This window comes from Myzus persicae, unplaced genomic scaffold (genome assembly GCF_001856785.1).
Source record: "Myzus persicae strain clone G006 unplaced genomic scaffold, MPER_G0061.0, whole genome shotgun sequence".
In the NCBI taxonomy this organism is placed as follows: domain Eukaryota; kingdom Metazoa; phylum Arthropoda; class Insecta; order Hemiptera; family Aphididae; genus Myzus; species Myzus persicae.
Window position 1 is genome coordinate 1,025,346 of NW_019101991.1, and position 27,988 is coordinate 1,053,333.

The 27,988-nt window shown below is 31.9% G+C and overlaps 1 protein-coding gene across 4 annotated transcripts in view; it reads left to right on the plus strand.

The window, feature by feature from the left end:
- Window positions 1-1,650: 1,650 nt before the first annotated feature.
- The window catches only part of LOC111030942 (mediator of RNA polymerase II transcription subunit 12-like), a 115,806-nt gene continuing 89,468 nt past the window's right edge, over window positions 1,651-27,988 (plus strand). The window contains exon 1 of one of the 4 annotated variants that reach the window (XM_022310682.1): window positions 1,651-2,879. In XM_022310682.1, coding sequence (XP_022166374.1) covers window positions 2,258-2,879 — 622 coding nt within the window. In that variant the 5' untranslated portion in view covers window positions 1,651-2,257. The remainder of the gene's footprint in view (window positions 2,880-27,988) is intronic. The other 3 variants (XM_022310684.1, XM_022310683.1, XM_022310685.1) reach the window with 3 other exon arrangements.

Sequence of the window (27,988 nt, forward strand, 5' to 3'; positions counted from 1 at the left end):
ATTTTTCCATCAACCGAGAAATTGGTTAAAAAAAATAACATTTACTGTTATATGATTACCTACATAATATTATATTATATATTTAAGGCAAATTCATTATTTAATAATATTTGGAGAATTATGAAAAGGTTCTAATAAAGGGCTTTAGCAAAATTCATTCATACACCTCTGATACTATTGTAATGATATAAATGAAAACCATGCGTAGAAAACCCAATCCGTAAAATAATAAACGAACTCTATGATAATGAATATTGATATGAAATTTAAACAATATTATACAGATTATAGGCACATATAAATATTTAAAACTCAATAATAATAAAATGTATGTTAATTTAAGACAACATACATCATTAATAATTATTATAATCAGAATTTATACCTGTATATTTATAAATTATGCCATTATATAAATTGTCTATAGGTACGTAGTAATTTAATTATAAAAACAAATTATATACTATAACTATTTGGTCTATAGGAATTCCGTATATCAGATACGAGTATAGGTACGAATATACGAGATTAGTTAAATATATTCGCTTAGTATAATCAGTGTCACCGTGTACTCGCCATATTATCATTTATCATATTATTAAAAATTTATCATCACAAAATATCAAATTTGTTTTCTTCATTAATTTATTATAACATATTCGGTGCAATAACCAGATATGTTTTGGACGTTCGTCGAACCTAAAATAGATTTTTAATTATTAACATTATTATGGACTATGATAATTATTGTTGTGTTTATTATTATTATTATTATTATTAAATATATCAAGTATCAACCAATAAAATAATTCAACATTTTTAAGTATACATAATAATATGGTCACATAAAAAAAACAATGTTTTTTATGTCTCCTGAAAAATAGTAAATTTGGACGTATCTAATTGTCATTGAGTTTTGGTGCCTTATTCAATTGGTAAATACGTATCAACTATTATAAATGATTATAATTTACTCTAAGTAAATATATTTTATTGAATTGTTAAGCCGAGACGAATAAAATATTTAAAAAAATACAAACACGTATATCCAGACAGTTATATCATGATAGCTGCGAATAACGCTTGTTAATAAATAATAATACATAATTTATTTTTCTTCAGTTTCCGTGGAATACATTTTACCAAGCATCCTCATTTCCCGCGGTGCAAATGACATGGATACGACGGCGGTAATAACCACGCGATCATATCCTTAACGCCGTCTCTAAACTAAGAACACACACACACACACACACACACACACACACACACACACACACACACACACACACACACACACACACACACCCATTCACCCACGTACCGGAACACCGTCCCCTCCTCCACTTGCCCCCTATCATTGTGTGTAGAGGGATGGGCATTTTTTTGTTTTGTTTTTAGGCGGAGGAGTATAATATGGTGACGGGAGAGGGGGTGGTATCGATTGTTGGCGGTGGCGGTCAGACGGTCAGGCGCGCGCGCGGCATGCCGTGTAATGCGGCGGCGGCAGCGATGTAGACGCGGGGCGCGCGAGGACTCGGAGACCGCTCGCGCTGCCGCTTGACGCCGCCGCCAGTACCAAAGGGTAGGTTTTGATGGTTGTCTTGGCACGCCGACGGCGCAGACCGACCGCCGCCGAACGCCTTTGCCGCCGACGAACCCGCCGACAAGCACCGAACACGGTCGACGTCATTCACGCCGCGCCCCCGCTGCCGCGCGTGTGTGTTCGTCCTGGGTGTGTACGCTCGTGTGTGCGATCGTTCGTTCGGGGTGTGCGCCGGTCGTTCTCTCGACACTCGATCGCCACCGACCGTATAACGATAACGATAACGGTCTGTACTCTGACGACCACCAAAACGAGCATATACAGTAATTTTTATTTTTATTATTATTATTATTATTATTATTGTCGGTGTATAACATAATTATTTTATACTTACCGGGCGATTGTAGCTCTGTAAAACGACTTTAATTTCGAGCTCGTGCTTTAAATTTTATCGTCTCGCACGCATTCCATCGTGATTTGCCATTAACTTGTCTACGGTCTATATCACACTACAGCCGTCTTTATTAACACACGTCTTCGCCAGTGAATCGGCCTGCAGTGCCTGTGTACCACACGCAACCGTGACCACGAACAACCACGACCACGACGACGAGGTACGAACTCGTGAACGCGAGGCGGTGGCACCGCCATTGGCGGTAGTAACCGCCACGTTGTACGAAATAGCCGTTGCCGCCGCCGCACACGGCAAACATGTTCAACTTTGCCAGTAAGATGATCAACAGCCTGATGGCGGCGGGCGATGACATGGTCACGGGCACCGATCCGCAGCAGCCGCAGAGCGCGGTCAACCGTCAACAACCGCACCAGCAGCAGTTTCAACAGCAGCAAGATTATGGCGGTGGACGACCTGGAGGTGCGTCCACCGCGGCCAGGCAGTACGGCATGAATCAGCAGCAAGCGCCGCAACAGCAGCAACAGCGTAGCATGGCTGGTGGTGGGTACCCGCAGCAGCCACTTCAGCAACCACAACCACAACAACTCCCCAGACAACCTTCGCAGCAGCCACAGACTAGACTGCAGCAGCAGCAACCGCAGTCACAACCGTCCTTTTACCGTCAACAGCCACCGGCGCCTTTGTACAACAGTGCCAATACCAGTAGTGGAAGGCCATTGTCTCAGTCATCGCCCCATCAACAGCAGCAGCAACAGCAGCAGCAACAACAACAACAACTACAACTTCAGCAGCAACAACAGCAGCAACAGCAGCAACAACAGCAACAGCAGCAGCGGCAAAGGCAACAGCAACAACAGCAACAGCAACATCAGCAACGTCCCGGTGGTGCCGGCATGGTCATGCCGGCATTATCATCAAGTAAGTGCGATTTTCGGTATTAAGGTATATAAGTGCTGCTTGAACTCACGGGTTAGATGACTTGGAGGTGACGAAAAAGCTCTTCTTTAAAAAAAAAATATTTCAGAGTGCACCTTCTAATATTATATCCTAATGTTGGGTTGGAATTAAATTTGATTTGGTGGGTAGTTTAGTGATTCAATACAATCATGAACCACTAAATGATGTTCAAGCACTAGTTCATTACATTGATTTGTTAAATGATTGACATTTGCAATACATGCAACCCGACATTGAAATCTTCGGTTTTTTATTTTTCTCTTGGTCTTGCATCCTCCTTCAATTGTTTTTCTAATTCTAGCGCTGGATATAAAATTACTAGGTGTACCTCCTTCCTGGACTATTGGTTTTAATAATATTATAAAGTTATACATTATTATAACTACCTACGTATACGTTGTATGAAAGTCTACGGCCGCCGAAGCCATCAAGCGAGCTTATAGTTACTGTATTGTTATAAATTCGTGTGCGGGGTGGGGCGGGGTGGAGTCGGCACGCCGTATACGTCTTTGCGGTCGCCGCTACGTCTAACACATCGACCGGAGGTGCACTTGCTTACGTGTACTACGTAACTACACCGTGCGTGAGTGGTGGCGTGCATGGTGGCGAGGGGGCAAGAGACGATTTCGCCATCGTGTGTGTGGTACCGTCTGAGACATATACCTACGTATAAAGCTCTCTGGCACGCGAAAGTTGGACGCGTGACTTCAACTTTGGTTCGTGCACGCGTCATGCGCCACTCCATGCCACACCGATCCGCGGTTATATACCGTTCGCGTCTACCAAACACACGGTTCAGCACTTTGCGGCCAACGCACCCACACACCCGCTTTCTTCTTCCTTATTCGTCCTTTGCTCGGGAGAGCAAACCCGCTCCCACCCACCACCCACATCGCGCGACCTGCTTGTGTTCGTCCTCAGACTCGCGATTATCACATATATATATATTAATAAGCGTAGGTATTATGCACACATATAATATAATATGTTGTTTGCTCTTTTAGCGGTTGTTCCCCGCGGGTCACACCCACACGGTCGGTATAAATCACCTCCTACTTAGGTACCTATAATACCAGCCAACGACAATGTATATCCAAGATAAAATCTCACCGTTAGAGTTTTCACAGAGCTTTTGCACGCAACACCGTACTTACATAATAACGTCGTATTATCGTACGGCATTGAGCGTCCAATTTCACATGGCGCAACACGTTGTTCTGCAAAACATCGGCGACGGCCACTGAACTTAATAATAACATATTCAATTCTATTATAACTCGTCTAGAGTTCATCTTGGCACTCGGTGACGGTTAGGGGTTTTTTTTAAACTAATGGTTTGAAAAATATATTATTTTGAAGAATCAAATATTTTCTAAATGTTGTTCCACTATGACATATATATACCGGTCTGCATAATTTTTTTTATTTAGGCGAAACTTCAATCTCGATTATCGAAAAATCTGTGACTGACTTAGGCTTTGCGTTCAGTCTGCACACCTTAAGTCGGCTAATAAGCATATCAATTATCAATTCTATCTGACTATCTAATCTTACGTAGCCCTCCCTCAAAATCATATAGGTAGGTTTCATCAAATGTGTTTGGCTCAGTTTGGGTTGGCTACTTAATCTCTCTAACGGAGGACAATTCTCGAGTACGGTTCAGTTATATGGAATATTCTTATTGCTAATAACTCAGCTATATTTGAGCGAGTTCAACTTAAATATACTACACATTCGTTCTTGAGCAACTCTCGGGCTTCACTCGTTGGTCGATCGAATTAATACAGCTAATTTAAAGTTTTTGCAGAAGCTGCTGACAGGGCTTACTGGTTCTTCTAACTTTCCTTCCAAAAATCCTCCAAGGCTCCACCTCGCCATTCTGCTTCTTTTCAAGTACATTGATTCGCTGCGAATTATGGTTAAAATGAGCCATTATGCCTAATGAATGTTGTATCTCGATGTGCCTACGTATATGGTCAGGTTATCGGAATTAGAGACCAAGATTTTTTCCACAATTTTTGTATGGATTTAATAAATATTTTAAATGTATAACGAAGCTGTTTAATTATTACTAGTTCTTGAATTTTTTACTATTGTAATTGCTATTCTCCCTGTATTTGAAAAATCGATCATTAACTCTTTTAACTATAATATTATAATATATTTAAAAAATATAGTTTTTGAACCATTTTTTTTATTTGTTGGTTGATGAGTGCCAAGATGAGCTGGACTGGTTAATGTACGATCAGTTCAGTTTATCTTAGGACTCAGGTTGTACGTCTGCAGATACTGCTGTACTCAGTAGCGTAGCCAGGATTTCTGAAAGGGATGTAGGGGGGGGGGAGAATATAAAAACCTTATAAAAATTAAATCCTTGTTGTTAGCACTGGAGTTAACTTTTATACATATCATCATATGACCATAGATATACACCATCCCATTGAAACGAATAACATTTTAAACAACTTTTTATTTACAAACGAACGAAAAATTGCATACTGGCAAAATGTTTTATGGGTTTGAAGCGCTATTCGAAGGTATAGGTATGCGTAATTTTCAAAGCACTCAGTGCCTTAGATATAATCTAACTTTTTTCTGTTTACCATGTACTTATTGGCTATTACTTGTAATGCGAACATAATTTTGGTTTGTTGTACATACTAAATTGTTACAAGAACATTAACTAATTTGTATTTTACTTTAGAGTAAATTAACTGTTGCAACAATATATACCCACGTAGTACACGCGGAAAATATAATAATATAACAAAAACAACCATAACTATAGAAAAAAAATCAATCGTCCTAATAAATGCGTTCGATACGATACTTCTAAATATCTATGTTCTGAATATTAATATGATTCCGAGTAATTCCGATACTGCTTGAGTAAAATGATTCTGAGTTCCAAAAGTTCCGATTGAAAAAATTCTATTCTGTTCCACATAACTGTGCAACATTGTTAAGAACAAGCTCACGGGTTTCGACTGTAAACGTAGAGAACCGCTTTCACTTGTCTGGAGGGTGTGTCCAGAAATTTTTTTCCGGATGACAGATAATAAAATATTTATAGCTGACCACCATTGATGCATATACCTACTTGTTCTCAAACTTCACTGTGGCACTTCAGTTTTCGTCTAGCCGACTATGTGTTAGAAATATTTTTAGTTTAAAATGTATTATTATAAGTAATCTATTAATTCGATTTTTTTTTAAATATCGATATCATGTTTTACCCCTCATCCCTTGGTTGACGCCACTGGGAAAGGATCATAATGGATGCGACTAGTAGTGAATACGATTTTACTAATAGTCATTGACTATATACCAATAGACTACTGGAGTCTAGAAACCCAAACGCTATGACGACTCTTATGTCATCGTCGCATTGCGACCAGAGCTCACAGTCGATAAATATACACTACACGTAGGTTACCTACCCACTATATGCCATAGTAACTGTCATACACCTTTTTACTTCATTACTGTACGTGTGCCATACTTTTATTATGTCCCCCGTACTCGAAACCTTAACTGACGAGTTTTGTTTTTAAAGGAGACTGCGTGTATACCTAGTAAGTATTATGAGTTATGATGATTGTGATTTTATCATTATTATTGTGGTGACATTCGTTGTATAGTTAGCATAGCTATGAATTAAATTATTATTATACATCTCGTGATTTTTACCCAATAATTCGTATATGAGGAAGTATTCGTCACTCGAACAATATGGTCTAACAATAGAGCATATTATTAAAATTAAGTATAGTAATCGACTGTCCCAAATATGGCCGACAAATACTCAACAACCCTCATTCATTATAGTGCACTACACATATTTAACCTCGATGAATAGAACACAGGAGAAATCAGTTAACATTTTCACCATACGATAAATCCCAGTCAAAAATTATACATTTTTCTAAACACGTTATTGTAAGAGGTGGATTAATAATATGTGTATAGGAACCTATATATATATATATATATAAATATATTTTTTTTGCTATTCATTTGATGATGTAAGCTAAAAACAGTGTTGAATTCGATGCTTTTTACTAAATATATAATAGAGAAAAAATGAAATTCGTGTCTTACGCGAATAGTACCTATTATATCCTAATATCTAACCACCAAATTCGAAGTAAACGTATAGACAAGCTCGCTTTTGGTGTGGTGCGGATACAAGACGTGACGGTAGCTGCAGTAGCAGTTATCGCTGCCGTTGTGACGCTATTTCTCGTCATAATGAGTGTAATCGTGGACAATGACGTGTATTACAAATGTTGTGATATTTTTATTGTTTTTAATAATCGGGTGTGTGTTTCTAGATAAATAAATTGTAATATTGCGGACGTGTGGTTGGTCAAAGTTTTATGGAAAGTGTGTATTATTGTTACTTTTTTTGGCAACCAACGTAAACATGTTACATGGTTTGTTGTAATATGCTATGCGTACATATGAATAAAATGAATTATAATGTAACACAACCAACAGGGTTGTCTCCCCTAAATCCGAGCTTATGAAAATAACTAGACATTATAATATTATTAACTCATTTTTTTTGCTCATTTTAAAACATATTTGTAATTAAACCTTACCAGGATCGAGCATTCAATTTAATTAACGTCATGTGTAATTTGAATACATAACACCTATAAATACCCACACACCCACACCTACACACGTGGATGCCCACACAAGTGCGCGCGCGCGCGTGCATATTATATTTATATAAATTAACTCTGTGTTACTGCTGTGACCTAGGTATTGGATACTCAAATATCTCGAAATTAAAAATTAACTACTCGTATATACCTAACTGAATTCAAAAGTTAAAATAAAATATATTTCTTCGTTTACTAAAGATTTATGATCTTTAGTTTGAAAAGTAAAATAACGCAGTATTGAAAATTTAAAAAACATTATTTTAAAAAATCTGCTTCAATGTGATTCATGAAAATAATCAATTAAACCAAAATAATTTTATGACATTTTCATAGGTGATTTAATTTTTTAGAGGTCTAATAAACTAGCTTTATTTGAAGCTATAAAATATACAATAGGCAGTGGCGCCGAACTTCTAAAAATTAACTCGAGCCAAATGGAAATATAACCTTTATATCAGCCTATCACGAGGGCCACTAATCTACATTTTTTCCTTCGTATAGAAAAACAATTTGTGAAAGTTTAATTTGCTTAAAATACAAAGGATACATGATACATAGATAACGCCGTGCAATGAAATTGATTGAAATGCATTGATATTTATTTCACGTAATCTAATTTGAGTAACTCATGATGTATACCTATATGCTATTTTTTGCAATCATAATAGATACGTCTAGGTCAAAGGTGGGCATTAACTGGGTAGTTAAAAGGTAATTTCATAAAATCTTTTTAACTTAAGCAGTCAGTTAATTTTATAAATGACTTAAGTAGTTAACTAGTTGTATTGAGTGTTTACAAAACTTTTTTCGTTTGATTGAAATATTCTGGTTTTTAATAAAAATAAATTAATAGGTGTGTACTATTACCTACTTTCATTGCTTTTGTTTCTTGATAAAATAATATATTAGTTTTAAATTGCATTATACATAGATGGGCACAAAATACTGTTTAATATGTGATAATTACATGAACTAGTTAAAACATTAGTTCACTTTTTTTGAATTAAGTTAAGTTTGATTTTTTTCCCTTGAAATTAACAAAAATTGTTAAAATTATTCACCAACTATTAACTTCTAACTTCACGATACTGTGGTCACTTGATTTAACTCGAGTTAATTATTTTCATTAACTGTCTCAAATTCGTATAATATTGTATAATAAGTATAAACTATATAAAAATAATGTATCCTTTATTTTTTTCATTGAGAAATCATATATATATATATATTCTAGTATGAATATAATAATAATAATAATAATAATAATAATAATAATCATATTATAATCATATTATAGCCTTTAGGCCCTTACAAAATTTAAAAAAAAAAATTGATTGACCTAAACATAATATAAGGCTTGGCGCCACTTACGATGTGTACCTACTACAATGTAGTAAGTACCTATTGTAAATATATTTTGTAATATAAAATATTTGGTTTTATCTAAACTCAACTAAAATGTGCTAGTGTTTTTATTAATTTTTATCAGTCGGGGTCGGGTCGGACTACGTCATGTCTGATTTTGTCATCCATTATAATATTATAGACATTTACCTGCACATTTATCTTGTAATGGATTATATTGCGCGTGGGATATTTCTGATATCGCAAGAAATATAAAGTACATTGCACACCATTATATGGTGTATTATAAACTGAAGTTATGGGTCGAAAAGGGTGGAATAAAATAGCAATCGACGACGTTCGGAGAAACCCCTTAGAGCATTATGCGATAACAACCATCATCCCTTAAAGAGAACCGACATCAGTGGTGGTATTGGAAATAGGTTTAAATAATGCTACTCTGGGCCATGAAAGTGTCAAAATGTCAACGTTAACGTCGGCGTGTTTAAATCGAGCAAACTGCAAAATAATAAGATGATAATAATATTATATAATGTTTGTATATGTGGGTGGTATATTATTATATCGCTCTAAGTTTAAGGGCAGTGGATATATTATAATATTATAGTAACCTTACGTTTTTTTTATTTTCCTAAATTTGTGTGTAAAGAGAGAGGGTAAAGTAAACAAAATAAATCCATCGACGAGATTATGATTATATTTGAACACTGCTGTGATTTGATTTTAAAGGTGCCTACCTACCATCTACCACCTATATATATATACATGAAAAGTTTTCTTTTTTCTGATAAAAAACTAATTTCTATCAATCGATCGGCTTAGTAATGTGAGGAGGGTTATTTTATAAGTAAACTTGACATTGAGTTCCTCTTTATTAAAAATCTTTCTCCTAAAGTAAGTTCAGAATAACTGTCAAGATAATATTATAATGCAAATTGCTAATGTCTTCAATTCTATTTTGTGATAAAATCGTGAATTTCCAAATCAATTTTACGGTGAATATGTTTTTATAATTTAATTTTTTTCTTTCGAAGAATAACTTTTTACATCAATATTTAATGTATCTACCTCTAGATTCAAGAAGAAAATTATATTTACATCCTCTTTTTGTTTCTATGTCATTATCGTTTATTATTACCTCACATTGTCTGCGTTAATTGGCTACCCAATGCTAATTTATAAAGATTTTTAACACATACAATTTTCCAATAGTGTTTCAATTTCTCCAAAAACTCTTATATTCATTATATATTAACTTTGTCAAATATCTTCTTAATTTTGCTTATGTACTCAAACATGCATTTAAACTTATAGTAATTTAAAAATATGCGAAATAATATTTTTTAAATAAAGCTTCCCTACGGATGTATAACATATTTTTAGAGCACTCGTATTGTTTTAGACTTTTCTAGACAAATATAAAAAACAACTAGAAGACGATACCCACTTACCCCTATTTATAAGTAATATTTTATTAATAAATAAATAATACAATTTTGGTTACAATTTGTAATTGCAAATACACTTCTTTCTCTGGTCCGAAATAATTAAGTACATTTATGAAGAAATGTATAATTTAAATTTAATTATACAATTATTAATCAATTAATTAACATTTTAAAGTTTAATTAAATTCGAGTAAAAATGTTTGAGGATTCCACACCTGCATGAGTAGTCCCCATCTTATAAACGTTTAACATAACGTTCACATTTTATCAATTATACAATGTTACTTGTTATTTTTAAAATTATAGTGTCATTTGGCCATTTTGATCGATTATTATGAACTTTAAAGTAAGATTATTATCTGGGGTACCACTGATGCTTTTATTGCTATTTTAATTACAAAGCAAGTTATGTTCATTTTAAAATTGTAAAATAATCATAAGCTCATAATTTATTATGAAATTTAAATATCAATAAAAGCCTTCGCGATGTCATGGATATATATTTTTTCTTTTATTGATCATAAATATATTAGAATAAAACTTGGCCATTAGTATAAACTATAAAATGTTCGGTATACATTTACAGATATAACATGTTTAATGTTTTTATACTTAATTTTCTAGTTCAGATTTTTGGAGAAATGGATTGTCGTTCGTGATATCATGACTGTCTAAATAAGGTTTGACTCATTGTTCGGAGATGTGGAATTGATTGCACTAAATTTCGAACTGTTGACTTTCTGTGAGTATGTGGTTTATCGTCAGAAAGACACCACATGCATCACATGTTCTTGTGGATTTTCTTTGGTCATCAAATAACTGTTTGTTAGACAAGCGTAATCTATTCGAAGTCAGTTGATCACAGTTTCTTTTTTTCTATTGAGTTCGGGATTTTGCCATAGGTTCATAAAATTTTTTTTATCATGTTATGTGGTTACAGGTTAGTATTAGTAAGTTGTGTCAGTTGCAGTGCCATTTATGCTTTAGATAATAACTTACATTTAATTATTGTGTAATAGGTCAATTCGCAATAACTAATAAAAAAAAAACACAGCAAATGAGGGACTATAACTGAGTGAAACTAAAATTTGATATGTGAGTTTGTATTACATAACACTGTTGTGCGGTTAAATTTTTCTAGAATTTTTCGGAAGCCGCCGGCGACTAATTTATTTACCGCACGCAGAGCATTTAATAGGAATATAATATATATATCTACGGAGTGCGTGCTTATTGCTTTCTCCACTTTGAAACGTTTTTCCCTGTAATCATCTGCAGCGTGTTTAGCGTATATTATTATATACGACAGAGATGCGACATTGTATGCGGCGATTGGCGTGGGTCAGACGGGTTTAGCCACCTGTGGGTTAACAGGGGTGCATACGGTATGTTATAAAATATTATGACAGCTGCCGCGGCGGTGGTGGGTATAGTGGGTGCCTGTTGGGCAGGCGTGTGTACACCTATACGCATGAGGTCGGTGCCGACATTGCATCACGACTACAACGAGTCTATAATAATTTAATTACACTGCGGCAAAATAACGCGAATCGACAAAGGTATATGACACCACTACACAGTTGTTGTAGAAATAGTAGTGGTTGTTGTTGAGCAATATAAATTATGGTGGTGTTGCCACTGTCGAACGGATTTCTGCGAACAGCGAAATTCAATTATCCAAAAACTTCAAACGCTCGGCCGCCGTACTACAGTTGTCGTGCCCCCCGGGGAAGGAGGAAGTGGTGTGAATTTTCCGGGTAATAATAATCAGCAACAGCTACGACTAGCTCCCACCGTTATAATATACCTATACAATACAGGTTGATTCGCCAAGTATGCTGCTCACCCCCATCACCACAACCCCGCTTTAATGAAATTTATTCGATTTATTATTCTTGGAATTCTAAAGTATTGTATTAATAGGATCACGTTTAAAATATTTTGATTTTTTATAAAGTTAATTAGAGTGTCATGCAGGCGATACAAACTCTTTTTTTTTCCAAATAGGAACCAACGTTTCTTATACAGGATAACATTAATCAGACGATGCCTTAAGGTTGACGGTATTGAAATCGGATATCGGTATTACAATATTAAAATCTATACCGGCGTAGCACGGTATACCGTAATACTATGAGAGACTACTATCACAGGCATGGATGTTGATGTATCTGAAAAAAAATTTAACCGAGTAGTTTCTGAATTATTAAATCGAGTGTAGTCCTTTAAAATGACCTCAAAAAGACATAAAAAATAGATGTAATGTTGGTAGTAGGTAATTAAAGTTTTCAAATAATTATACTTATAACTGTCAAATCAATTATCAAGGACTTGAGTGCACAAAAACTAAATCAAAAACTGGGTACTAGTTTGTATTTAGTTTTAGATACACCTATATATAAACTTTTTTAAAAAGGTCATTTGATTAACATTTTACAAGAAAAATTGTGATTCTTATTTGTTAAAATGAAGCCGATATCGCCATGGAACACTTCTTAAATGGTATTACAAATCTGAGTTGGAATTTGAAAACCTGTATACCTTAAGTAGGTATACTTAAAGAATTCAGAATTCATTTCAGAATTCGAAAAAAAAAGAAAAAAACGTGGTAAGCATTCTCTTGTACATCGCCCTGTATAGTATGTATGAGTATATCGTCACAGTTGTTGTAGTTGCCGCCGTAGTTGGATTTCTCTTGATGTTGGAAGTGGTTCTCTGAATTTAATTAAATTATACAATATATATCTTGACAATACGGCTAGGAAATAATGTTTATCAATTTATTGCGGCGGCCACCTGCATTATATAGATTGATTGAATATAATATTATTATACAATCGCTCACTTTTATAACGTCAGCCGACCATGGGCGTATTCACTGGGGGGATATGTGTGATTGGATCCCCCCATTTATATCATTATTATGTCACTTCGATCCGCCAAAGGATTTAAATAAGTTTCATCATCTTTTAATAAAATAATATATGTCTCTAGTCGTTATTTTTTTATAAATTAGTATTTCTTAAATTTTGGGCCGAATTTAATAAGGTGACATGCGTTATATAGTATACTGCATGATGGTGGCGCAGTGTCTATGATGACAATATATACAGTGAAACTACTATAAATGCCGGACACTATCGATCGCTGAAATTTTGTTCTCTATTCAGAAGGTTTAGATTATAAAACATTTTTAGTTGGTTCCCGAGAAAATTTTAGTTCTTGGGAGGTGTCCGTTAGAGGAGGTATTACTGTACGTATTATTATACTATTGCAATTGTGCCCCCTCTCCCAATTGGTATTTTTTCAAACATTTTTTATTGGCATTATAAAATGTAAGTATATATTGTTATTAAAATATTTTAAAACTAATAAATGATAACGATAAAAATTAGAAAAAAAATATGGTTTTTAACAACTTTAAATAATACAAAAAAATATAATTTCAAAAACTCTTATAGTTTTTGAAATAATGAGTTTCTTCTGTTAAGAGGACGCCACACCCGCATGTGTTGTCTCCGTCTTACAAACGCTCAACATTCCAAATTCACGCTCAGCAGTTCACGTTTTATGCCGTTAGCTTAAAAATTAGAGTAAATAGACCTATTATGAAACTTGATGATAAGAACTTTATCTGTGTTTTGTTGGAAGTTTTTTTACAACAATTCAGTTTTTAAGCGAGGTATGCTTGTATGATAAATGTAAATTAAAAATGCTCATAACTCACTTAAAAACTGAATTATTGTAAAAAAACTTCCAACAAAACATAGATAAAGTTCTTAACATAAAGTTTCATAATAGGTCGATTCACTCTAATTTTTAAGCTAACGGCATAAAACTTGAACTGCTGAGCGTAAATTTGGTATGTTACTCGTTTGTTAGACTGCGACAACACATGCGGGTGTGGCGTCCTCTTAAATGAATCTCTAGGTATATACAACTCCCAACCTTAATCCAAAACGCATTCCTGCGATTCCTTTCTATAAAATTCAAAATAGAAAGAACCAGGACACTCCGGATATAATGTATTTATTTATTAGATTAAACGACAAAACGTTGGTTGATAAGTTAATCATTTCTAATCATATATAACCAGTTACGTTAAAAAAAAAATTACTCATAATTTTATTGAAATATTTCAAATTCAGAACCCTACTATTTCCTAACTATTATCTCCTGCAATTGTTCTTATGTTAATCGGTATTAGGTGCAATTATGATTTACCGCAGCTGGTATTAGCTTATTTTCTTGTCTTTATAGCGATATAAAATAAATAATAATAATATTATTATTTAGGATTGGATTATATTCGTTAACTATGATACTAGATATTAGATTATCTCAATAAGTGTTGTTTATTTCTTAATTTTTTATATTAGCTTTGAATTTATAATTAATTTTACATTCTATACTAATAATATTACTTGAACAATATTATAATAACAAATAAATGTAATTGTACTCATAAATAATATGCTGCAAACGGATTTTAATTAAGTACAAATATATAATTTGTATGTGCTGTGTTAAGCACGCGGAAGCAAAGATTTCGAGGAAAACAAATTGCGACCCAATATACCTTTTTATACGAATTGAGTAGAAATTTAAATAACTATACTAATTGCGTCCTATGTAAATAAATAATATTCCTCCCCATTTAATACAGACTTGGGACTGTCAATTGCAATATGTTACATTGAATATTATACTGCTATAAAGGTATTTTAAAAATATTATTTTTGATCGTTGTATTGTTACATATAAATCAAAAATGTTGTTGTACCTATGACATTTTTCGTTTTTTCGTTATTATATATATTACATTATAACATAATATTCTGCATTGAATTCAAATATTGTTTTTCACCGTATTACATAAAAATATTAAAATTTAATATAAAAATAAAATATAAATATAGGTAAGGTTTGGTTGTTATATTATATTACTAGCTGATACCGTGCACTTCGTTGCCCATTGAAAGTGCAAACTATAATATTATGTTTTATTTTATATAAAGAATTACTCGACGTTGCCCGTCGACTAGTAACTATGCATTCCTTCGTAATTCGTATGCGTATACTTCGTCTGCGCAGGATTATGTCTGCGTAGTTTATATTAGCGTGACGTATAAAAGAACTAACATTATGACACTAAAATTATCACATAAATAATATTTAAGTCGCGTTTGAAAAATATAACAGCCTGATGTTACAGTCGCACTATAATAACGTAACTTAATTGTCAGCATAAGAAACACGGTAAATAAACACTGCAGAGCCCTAATCATAGGCCTATAGGTTGCTACTGCAATATGCGCCTATCAACTATATTTAACAATTTTTTTTTCTTCAGCATAATAAACATGCAAATTTTTCGCTTTGGAAACACGTGAGCAAGCCACATAGAGCTGACCATGAGAAAAACATGGCGTGCCCAAATCGTTGCCTGCTATCTTTAAGGTTTGACTCTGCGATTGGTCGATCGTCATTGAAAATGAGACTTTTAATGGGAACTGCGGCTCGTTGAGATGCTAGATACTCAGCTTGCCGTCGACGCCTATCTTGGGGCTGTTCTGGTGTCTCGGCCGCTTTATGAGCTGCCTCACGCTCTGCCCGTTCAAGCCTTCGCAGTTCGGCTTGCGGAAACGTCTCGTTAAGTCTAGCTACTTTTATAGTTCGAGCTTTATTAGCTTTGGGAAAGATGCGGCTTACGCTTTCGTTGCATAATTCTTAGTACGTGCTTTTTCTACATTTCCAAAAAATACAGTACGGTGGTTTTTATCATGATTATACTTTAAAAATGCAATACTTGCAAACAATTCCAATTTACTAAATAGAAAACAAAATCACGCTTCCGTGATTGATTAATTGTTTATTTTTTTGCTAAACTAAATAATTATAATAATTGTTTATTATTCAACGTCGATACCGACCTGCCTAGAAGCATCTGTGGTTGTCTAGTTTGACTGTTATTTATTTTCAGCCAGCAACTATTTCTTACTAAAAAAGGTATAGGTATACAATTCACACATTTTTTAAAAATTAAAATTAAAATTAAAAAAAATCACACAATATATCTTTATAAATTGTAGCCTATGTGTTATTCTGTTGTATAAGCTATATTATTGTAAAGTTTCATTAAAATCCATTCAGTAGTTTTTACGTGAAAGACAAACATACTTAAAACATTTCGCGTTTATAATATTAGTAAGATTATTTACGGACTGGCAACAATATTTAAATGAAACAGTTTTGCTTTTTATGTTCCTACTTCCTAAAAACGTGATATTTTGATTACTTATTTATTTAATCAATTATTGTATTCTTAAAAATTCTTCTTTTTTACATATTTTTTTTTCTTTATTTGTTTACTATACTACGAGTTTTGACGAAGATACTTTTTACGTTTTTTTGTACATCAATACATTTTTTTTCAAAAGTTTCAGAGTCCTGTTGGATAAAATATGATAGTAAACCTTTCACTCACATCAATTACGAATTGATTAAAGTGTAATTTTAAATTCAGTTAATCGGGACTCAATTAGTATGTCACTCATCGTAATTTTTATATTTGCATGTATGCACCCACAGATTTGTGTCCAGGCTATGTATGGATGGACTGTGGAGTAATTGAATGGTAATTTGTGCCGAATGGAGAATGGGGATAGACATTGTTGAAATCTTATAAGGTTTTTATTTGCTCTCCTCCTCCTCCTTCCCTCTTTTAGAAATCGTGCCTACGTCACTGCAGTACTACGTTGTATAGCCTCCTCCTTCTACTCCTCCTCCACCTCAAAACCTTGTTAACGATTTCTTTTTTCCCAATCAATCATTTTTACCAATTCGGATCAACAATAATATACATATAAACGGCAGTACGGTACGTCGCTTACTGCTCGTACTTTGGGAGGTACCGTCATCGTCCAGTGGGTGGGTACGGCCGAAACTAACCCACCCACCCAATCACTCTATGTCACTATATTTTTGAATAACGTTTATTTTTATTTTTTTTGTCGTTGTAGCTGTCAAAAATCTGAATTAAAATCGTTTGACATGATATCATAGTGGGTAGATTTTACTGGGTAGATAATATGATCAAAGGCAATGGCGGTCAATAGCCTGCCATTCTTGCGAATTTGTTGAATTGTAATGTAATATTTTTTCCCATGGTTTAAAAACAATGTGTTTTCCTGGAAAACAGTTTTTACAATGACCCAGGGAAAATAAACAGAAATGTCAAAGAAATAAAAATGATATAAATCGGAAAATGTTGGTATCTTTCCCATAATATTATAATATGTCTATACATTTTTCATAAAATATATGGTTCTTTAGAGTTTCGATATTTCATTGAATAAGTATTATGTTTAGTTTATGTAAATTTTACCATCGAAACATTAGATATTTTATTTAAATATAGGTATTTGTTACTAATTTAATTATAATGTATTAATTTAAATGGACTTTTTATATACCACCTATAATGTTGATAATATCTAACATACAAACTGAAATTTAGATTTTGAAATATTTGAAAATATAATTCAATTTGACTATAACTAGATGTTTAAAATGGTTTAATTTATTTTACCGTCTATATAGGGCGGTTTACAACTGGTGTGCTGTACTAACGTCATTGAAACTGTTAAATTTTAAATTTGGATAAAACCATAACGTTGAAATATTTGTGTCTTGAGTTGGAATTACGAGCATGGCGCATCGTGATTCAAACGAAATAGGTATATGAAATATTGAAATACAGTATTTTATTTTATTTTGTATAATACTGCAGTGTGTTATATATCATATACAACATATATTATATTATATATAACTTTACGGTAACTTAAATTAATGGAAATTGAACAAAAAATATAGGTACAACTATTTTATATTATGACCAATTGTATAATGATTTAATAATTTCAGTATATAGATTTTAAAAATCAAGAGTTTACCAGAATTATTTTAGAGTAAAAATAATAATACTTGACGTCGTGCTACCAATCCTAATATACCTACAGTGACAATAAATAATTAAAAATGAAAATAATGTGGTTAAAATATTTCATAGTAGATTATATTTTAAAATATTTAAAATATTTTAATGTTTCAAATTAATTGTATACTAATATTAACTAATACCTGTTTTTATGCAACCTGCAGAATAAAATAATTGTATACATTGCATTATGTACATTATACCTGGTATAATACAATTTTATACCATTAGTACTATACAAAACTCAAATATATGTAATGAAATATAATAACTAGATGCGCTGAAATTGAATAGTCGCATGTTCAATTCAATATTTATAGTTATATGGGTTCGTGTACAGTATATTTCACTCTTATTATTCAAATCATATCGGCAGTCAGTGAACATCACACACTTATATTACGTCAGTGGGACCTGGAGGGCCGTGATGATTTTGTGAGAGTTAAAATGTCCTGGTTGTTCAAAAAGGTTTAAAACCACTGATCTGTATGAATATTTAACGAAACTCGATTATTTGTTGTTAATTAAATTCGTTTATAAAGTAATATGTAATTAAAATGAATTTGTATGCAATGCAGTGAACTATAACAGTATTCTAACACTTTCGATGACGTTTTATTAATAATTTAATAACTTGAGCGTGTGTAATTTGCGCCACATATAAAAATTAATTTTGTTCATTTGAGTCGCATAAATTTAGATAAAACGGGCCATTTTGTAATCTGCACAATCTTAAACGCATTGTAATTTGCAGCATTTTCACCTCATAACAATTGAAGTTTGCGTCACTTTATAATAATTAGGTAGTAGATAATCATGTTTTTAAGACTTATTTATATGTATATTTTAAATCATTCATCAATCAAGTTAATTTTCATAAATATTTATATATATTTCACAAAAACTATTAATAAAAAGAAAATCTGTTCTATAGTTGTTATTTTAGGCATATACAAATATAATAATGCATTGTTTAATTGTTCGAGTTATTATAATAGTCTATATTATATATTAATTATTTTATGAGCTACAATTGATGTGACCTAAGTAAATTTATCAGATCAATTTCGCAACAATCGAAATCAAAAGTGTGGCGCAGATTACATGTGCTATTTCGTTCACTTGTGTGAAATTAACAACCGAATGCAATTTAATGGAATATGTACCTATAGATTTCGATTTGAATGTTTTGTCTATACTTTAAATATCTAGTGAAAACAATATTACACAATGCGATTGGTTGTTGTTATCTATATTTCTCAGAAACGAATAACGAGATACATAATATATTGCGTATATAGGTATAGGTAACCTATACGTACGATATATGATCGAAATTCATGAAATTAATATCTATTTCGTGTAAGTCACGGTTTGGGGACATGGATCTGACATGGGTTCGTTCTAATAATATCATATCTTTGTATATAAATGACTTACTTGTATGTTTGTACTAACATACTATCATTACATTATTATAATATATAATATTATATAGAAGACTGAGGTTGAATTGTCATTATTTTATGAACAAACTGCAAAATACAACGATACGATGTACCTACCTACTGCAGAAGCTAATTTTTAGTATTCGCATACCGATTCCTGACTCCTGCAGGATACTATATGTATGAGTGCGTGTTTCACAATACCTGTCGCCTATTATAGTGGCAGCTGGAATGCTGGATGTCTATCAGGCCGAATCGCTTATTGAATTTCGTGCAGAGGACCGGGAATCACCGTCACCACTGTAGTATCCTTCTCCGTTGTGTCATTTATATAATATGTATCGCAGGGTAGGTAGGTTGTGTGGGTGTGTATAAAACGGACGAGTGCAGCGTGGCACGACACGATTCATTCGTTTTCCTCATGGCCGCTCACTGCTGTTGCCCATACTTATAATTTAACAATAATATTATACATCACGTCACACGTTTACAGCACGCGCGTAGATATATATGCATAGGCAAACCTTTTTAACATAATATAGTTACAGATAGAACTACAACACTTTTCACTCAAAGTCCGCAATTACGTAAGTATTAATATACCTAAATATATGTATTGTATAATGTGAGCGAAGAATCTACTGGCTATATCGTTATTATTATGGACCTAACCTAACACACATTACTTACTAATTTTCAGTCAGTGCTTTTAAGTTCTAATAAGTTAAAATTTTAAAGTACAAACTACATTAGTATCTAAATAAAATATGTTTGTTTTGTGGTTTGATGATACGATAGCACACCTTAATACTACACGTAACTACTTTGGTAAATACTAATTACCAATTACTAATTAGTATATGCTCTTGTATATCACACTTGAATATAATATGATGGTATATCCCGTCCATGTAGGTATATATTATCTTTGATTATAGGTAATGGGTGGGTAGGCGGAAATTGGATACTTTTACAAGGGGGATGGGGGCATAACTACTTAAAAACAGTCAATATTTTCACCGTTTCTCTCGAGTTTCAAATCCTGAAATTCCACAAATTGTTTTATATTATTTTAATACTTCATTCCATTTTCAATTTATAAATACCTACTTGAAAATGTAATACTATAATAATTCTTCGAAATCGTTCTTTCAGTAATTTAAAAATATCAAAGTTCTATGTGCACAATTTTATTCGATAAACGTTTTAAGTTCCAATAATTTTCCGCCGTCTCAAAATTGTTTCTTAAATAATTTATTGAATTCAAACTTGAATGAGCAGCAGAACCAAGCGCTCTTCAGTTTTTTATAATTTGTTTTTAAAATAATGATAGTTGTCGGTTGGAATTCAAAAAGTACTTCAAGGGAAATAGAGACTTTTTTAAAGCACAATCATAAACCAATATTACTAAGAAAATATTTTAGACATTTTTTATTTGTAGGAAAATAGTATTAACATAATTTTTTATTTATTTTTAGGGGGGAAGAGGGCTTATAAAACTTTTGAGGAGGATACTAATGCATATTATATGTATATATTACATATTATATATGATTACTGTACCTACTCAATATTTTTTTTACCCATCATCTCAAATAAGATCGTTTAAATAAACGATGGTTTATCAATGAATACTTGAAACGAGTAATAACAATGTTTTATGTTTTGGTTTTCTCAATTCAGATCTTAATTTCTTTCCCTCTGTAAGCTCATAGCATGTTTTGGGGGTTATAAACATTAAGTACCCATGACGTAATAAACATAAAATAGTAAGCACTTACTTAATACATGTAAAAAATCACTTATACAATTTTACTTAAATATTATATTGTATAAAAACAAAATTTCAAAGTGAACAGATTAAATGACGTTAGTAATAAAAACATTTAAAAGACAAATTAAAAATATACATCGTTGACACATATATGATCAAGATCAAGATAATATGTTATCTAGTTCAGAAAATAACCATTTAAATACTAAACTTTAATATTTTTTAACTCATTAGGCATAGAATTAAAAAAAAGTTGGTATTTCATAATCCACCAAAGATTGACCTAAATATGTATTAGCATATAATATTCAATTGGAAACTCATATTTTGTAATTATTTCTCTTTTACACTATAGTTTATGTAGCCATGTAGGTCCTTCTTATGATCATTGACTATTCTAAATAATTGCTCAACTATGTTAATGATGACAATAGTGTTATAATATTACATTATTATTATAACAATGAGTCTGAAATTTATACCTACTATAGGTTCGTATTATACAGATTTAGAGTTGATACTATAATTATAATAGACATCTTATTTATTTATATTTCTTTTCCATCCATTATATTTAACTGCACAACTTGGAAAGAATATTATTTTTTTTAAGTTAAAGGTTAAAATTAAACTGTTAGTCAAAACCAATTGTTTTCGTTAATATTGATCGGCCTTCATGCATATATACATCAAACTGTTTACCAGTCTACCAGAATTTGATCGATTGCTTAGAACCAACCCTGACAGAATGTCATCGAAACATTTTTTATCTCCATTTATATTTGCATTTATCATTTTATATCTGCGCTTGTTCTGACTAAAGAAACCTAATTTATCAAATTAATGAATTGTCATGAAAAACATTATGTAACACGCATGTAAACATTTTTAAATATTTACTTTAAACATATTATTTTCAATTCAGTAGAAATTAATATTTATAAAATAAGTTTAAACAGTTCGGTTTAAAATAAAAACATTGGGAAAATAACTCCTAGATATTATTTTCCCTTACCTATAGTTAAAGTAATTGTTTTCTTTTTGTTAAGCTTTCAAATGCAGCTCAAAAATGTCATAAAATAAGAAATAAAATGAGAAATGCAAAGAATGGTTCTGTTAAAGGCTTAAAGCTGCAGGTATATGAATGCATGTATACTATAGGCTATATAGTGTATGTTTATAACTATACAAAAGCCAAAAGCTGTAAATATAGGTACAACTATAGAAGAACTCAAAAGCTAAATATAGTTTGTTTTTGAAAGCCTAGAAACCATAATTAAGGACCGCAGGTCTTATAATTGGGTAAGGGTAAGTTTCCACATATCACAAAGAAAAATCGTTAAGACACATTAAATAAAAAAGGGTGGGGGGGTAAGTGGATTTCGCTATGCTGTACAATAGGTTATGAGTGGGTCACTGTAATGTTAAATAAAATCATTGTTTACGAAAAACGATTTTGAGCTAAGACGGTTTGTCAGCCAATATTATTTAGTAATTTAGTATATTTGATGATATAACTGTGATTAAAGTAATTTATATCACTATTAAGCTTTAGTAGTTCAGTGCGTTAAATTTATTTTTGCTAGAAAAATTACGTATGAAAAGTCATTGTCATTGTGTGTATAAAATATAATAATATACTCTAAAAGTAAGTACTCACGAATAATATTTTTAAATTGAAACAAAATAACGTAATTCATTGTTCTTTGTTATTTAATAGATTTTTTAACAAATTTGAGCATAAAACAACTATTAAAAAAACTGTGTTTATTTATTTTTCAATTATTTTAGTTACAGATTAACCTACTTACATGGAAATTTGTTTTACATTTTCGATCTTTAGCTATAAAACTAAAACATTTTATAAATATTTAACTGCAAAATAATTTGTTCATTTTCAATTTGATGATTTTTTTGAATACAATATTATTGTTATTAATTTTGAGAAACGGTATTTTAAAAAATGTCCTAATATCAGCTGTTGTCGGAATACTATCTATAAAGTCTATACATTTGTAGATTATAGATAGGAACCATTGAATGTTGGGCTGAAATATTGATATTATATACATATTGGTACATTGTAGACGTATCACCTGAATAAAATCGCTTTTATTAATATTTTTAGTATTACATATATACTTACGTATTTGGAAATCAAGCCCTTGAAGCCACAACTATAGTCCTGATTTAAATGTTTTCACATACCGTCTTTGAATACATTTTGTAGTCTTATGAAAGCAAAACAATTATTTTTAGGGTTTCCCTGGACAAATATTTTCTTAACATATAACTACGTACTTTCATTAATGTTTTTGTATCTTTAAAGACTCATAGTGATGGTACCTATTAATTTGCAGAGCCGTTAAACGTAACACTTTACTAAGCCTATACTGATATGAACAACTTTCCTATTGGGTTATCAAATGTCCAAATATTTGGAAATGGAATAAAATGAATAAAATAAAAAAAATCTTTTAATTTTAAATAACTTTCAATAAAACGGATAGAACCATTATTCAACAAGAAAAACTGTTATAACTTATAACTACGGTGTAATAAATAATAATTATTATTCCATAGTGTACACCTCACTTAAATAATTATTTAAGGAATATTAAAAAAAAAATATACCAGTACCATGTTTCAGTAAGTTTCAATATATAAATCCGGATCGGTCATAACTCAGCGAAATATATATTTTTACACACCTTCAGGAGTTTTTCAATGAAAAAAACTAGAAAGTGTATGAACCTACTCTATTGGAAATATTATAATGGTATAATATATGATTGCGCATAACGTGAAAACGTATTCGGTTAACGTCTTGTTTATTTATCGAATTCGCCGACCCATGTTCGAATATTTTTCCTGATTCTTGTACCGCGCCTGTCAACATCGTATAACAACAAAGCTACAAAGGACAACAATACTACTACTACTACTATTACTATTACTACTACTATTACTACTACTATTACTACTACTATTACTATTACTACTACTACTAATAATAATAATAGGTAATAACGGGTCGTGTGTGGTAAGGTAGGTAGTAAAGAAGAAATCAATGATGACGACTAAGGCGAAGTGCTGCACTAGTCCCCTGACTACCTCCCTCCATGCCACCACCAAAAAGCCCGAGGGCTGCATAGACTAAGGGAAGAATAGCAGCTGGATTGTCGCGGTCGGAAAATAATACACAACTGGAGTTATCTTTTTTTGATGCCATACAGTTATCTTAACAAATAGCGACGGCATTCTGCTGCTACGCACGGAATTACTTTTGAATCGAAGATTTAATTCAGGGCCGACATAAAGCAATTACAAAGATTAGAGGGCCATTTTTTTTCAAATCGAATTTGCTCGTAGACCGAACCAAAACCTAGCTGTTATAATTATAAAATATCCAATAACAGCATTAGGTGCACATTAGTTGGTAATACTTATTTACGTCCACACGGATACATTTTAAATACCTACGTCATATTATACTCATATTATTATAATATTGATTAGGTAAATACCTACCTACTTTTTATTTAATTTAAATTTAAACCACATACATGCGCTCCTAAATGATCACGAATTATTACAACATCTAAGCCGTTAAAAATATGTTTATATTTCTAATGTAAAAATAAAATATTTTCATTTATACAAAAAACTACCTATACATTTTTTCTAAGAATTATGCCTTTGTTCAAACGCTCTTCCTTTATTCATAAGTATCAGATGAAATAAAATACATATTATTACGAACAAAATTATTAGACCTACCGTCTTATTGGCTGTTATTTAGTGAACAAATAAAATCAAGTGTATGTAAAATGAGAATGGTTAGGGTTTAAGTTTAATGTTTAAAAATACAGAGGTGATTTTAATAAGGGTTGTGAATGGCTAATTTCGATGAATTTACAATACAAAATGATGTTATATTTTACCCACACCACGGATTTAGGTACGTACCTTTGTATAATAAATGAGAAATAAAATATTTTAACAAAACATAATAGGTACTTATGTATTATATTGCCTATATTAGTATCTTATGTCAAACATTTTTTCAAATACAACCATCGACGAGGATAGTTTTAAAAATAATAACGTTTACAGTTTTTTATGTAGCAACGTAGGTAGACGCTTATAATGTAGATATCGAGAACCATGCTGTGAAGGTGGTTGGAAGCGCGGAGCCATTTTAAAGGGAGTATTCAATAGGTACTCAGTAAACGTTATGTTCGTATGGTCGCGTATTTGTGTCGTGTATGTTGTGTATGATTATATTTCGTGTAAGTGTCTCTAACACGCCCTCAAATCAGTGTACACAAATGTTTTCCAAAGGCTATGCCTAGAAATTTTAAAAAAGTTTCGTGTTATTTGCGTAGTCTGGTATTCACTTACATGAGTATGTGTTTTCCGGTCCCATCTCCCATACTATGTATTTTCGACAAATAGGAAATATTCCCGAGTGTGCCGTGACTTGTGATATAATAATGTGTCACGATGGATAGAAGTTTAGAAACCACTGCATGTGTAGGCATATCTAAAAATATTGTCATTGCATTCAATAAAATACGATATTTTCTTTGCAGCTTGGTGAGGTGTGGTAGAACGCTTTGAGTATACGTACCGGCCGGCGATGCTACTTCCCGGATGGGTGACCACCTCATTTTTTAGCAACATATCCTTGTCACACTTACACAATACATGTTACAAGTTACAACCCTATCAACATAAAAACCCACTTAGAAAACATATACAAGAAACCCCCACTGTACCACCCCACACCCAATGGCCTATGTTGCCACGAGTTCCCCCCACCCAAAAAAATTTATTCTCTTTCTACAATCGACTATACCATTATTTAAACATATCATTTAGTAACTTAAAAGTCCCAAAACTGTAAGCTAAAGTAATTAAAATGATCCGATAATAATCTTGTAATATTTCTGTTTATTAAAATGGTTTTTTTTCTGTAGGTTATTGTGAATAATTGTTTCATTTTCTTAACTTTGCAGTGAGTGGAGTCTGGTACCACGTTTTTCACAGGTGCGTAAAAACTGATCCTAGTATGATAAACTTGCTCGAATTGTTTTTAATATAAATTTACGATTTATAGTCAGCTGTTCTATATTATTGAAAGGGATTGAATGATAATATAATTACGCGTTGGAAAGTCGATAACAATTTAAGGTGCATGTTAAAAAAAAATTTAATAAAAACATATACTCAGCGTTGTAAAAATAGGATTTCAACACGATTTTAGTATTGAACTATAAAAATATATCTTATTGCACAGTAACTTAAAAAATTGGCCATCCATCAAAAACAACTTTAAAGGATTTTAAATCTGATTATTTCGAGTATACCTACCAAGAGGCAATGCCCAAGCCTGGGAATAAATGAACTAAAAAGTTGAAGTCAAGTAAATTTTATTTATTTTAACATTTTAACTTCACTGATTTTTATTGATTAAGCCTATTAAATAACGAAATAGGTACTTTCAGTTAAATCCATGTTACGTCAATTTATAAATAATTAAATAATGAATATAGCTATTACAATTATTATTATTGATAATGCATATTTTATACACATTTACTAAAATAGGAAATTAAAAATTTAATTTAATTTAATTCATGTACCATGAACCAAAATAGTTCAATAAAAATAACTTATTTTAAGTTAATAATTGATATGTAAATTTTCGTTTAACTTTTAACTTAACTAAGTTAAAAATAATATGATGACTTTTATCTTTAAACTTTTTATAATGTTTTCTATCAATTAACTTAACTCAATTAAAAACTATCATTAACTTGCCCAGGCTTGCCTAGAATTAGACCTAGTTTTTCAGGCTTTTAGAACAAAATCATGAAACAAAAATATATATTACTCCTTCCTACCACCTTGGAGTTGAAAATCATTAATCGATATAGTCACTATTAAATGGATCGTCAATTATAATGATATTATTCTAACAACAGAAAAATATTGCAAGAAACGTAAGATCCGCTTTCACTTGTTTTGTTCAGAAGTAATATTAATAATAATAATAATAATAATAATAATTTTATGATAAATTGTAATTATTATGAGTGTGAATATTATGTTATAACGTATTATAATAATATGATATATAGCGACAACTACAGACAAGGCTGTTGTTATACTTTTTGAAAATGTAATATCGTATGCGCTCAGTGTTCTCGAGCCACGAGAGACGATAGTGACATGTTTGCTCTTTTCGTTTTACACGCTATATGCGTATACAGTCCACTGAATACTGAATAGTAAATATTACGGTGCGAGCATTTTTGTTTGTGCGGCGACGAGGACGACGTCATCCGTCAAAAT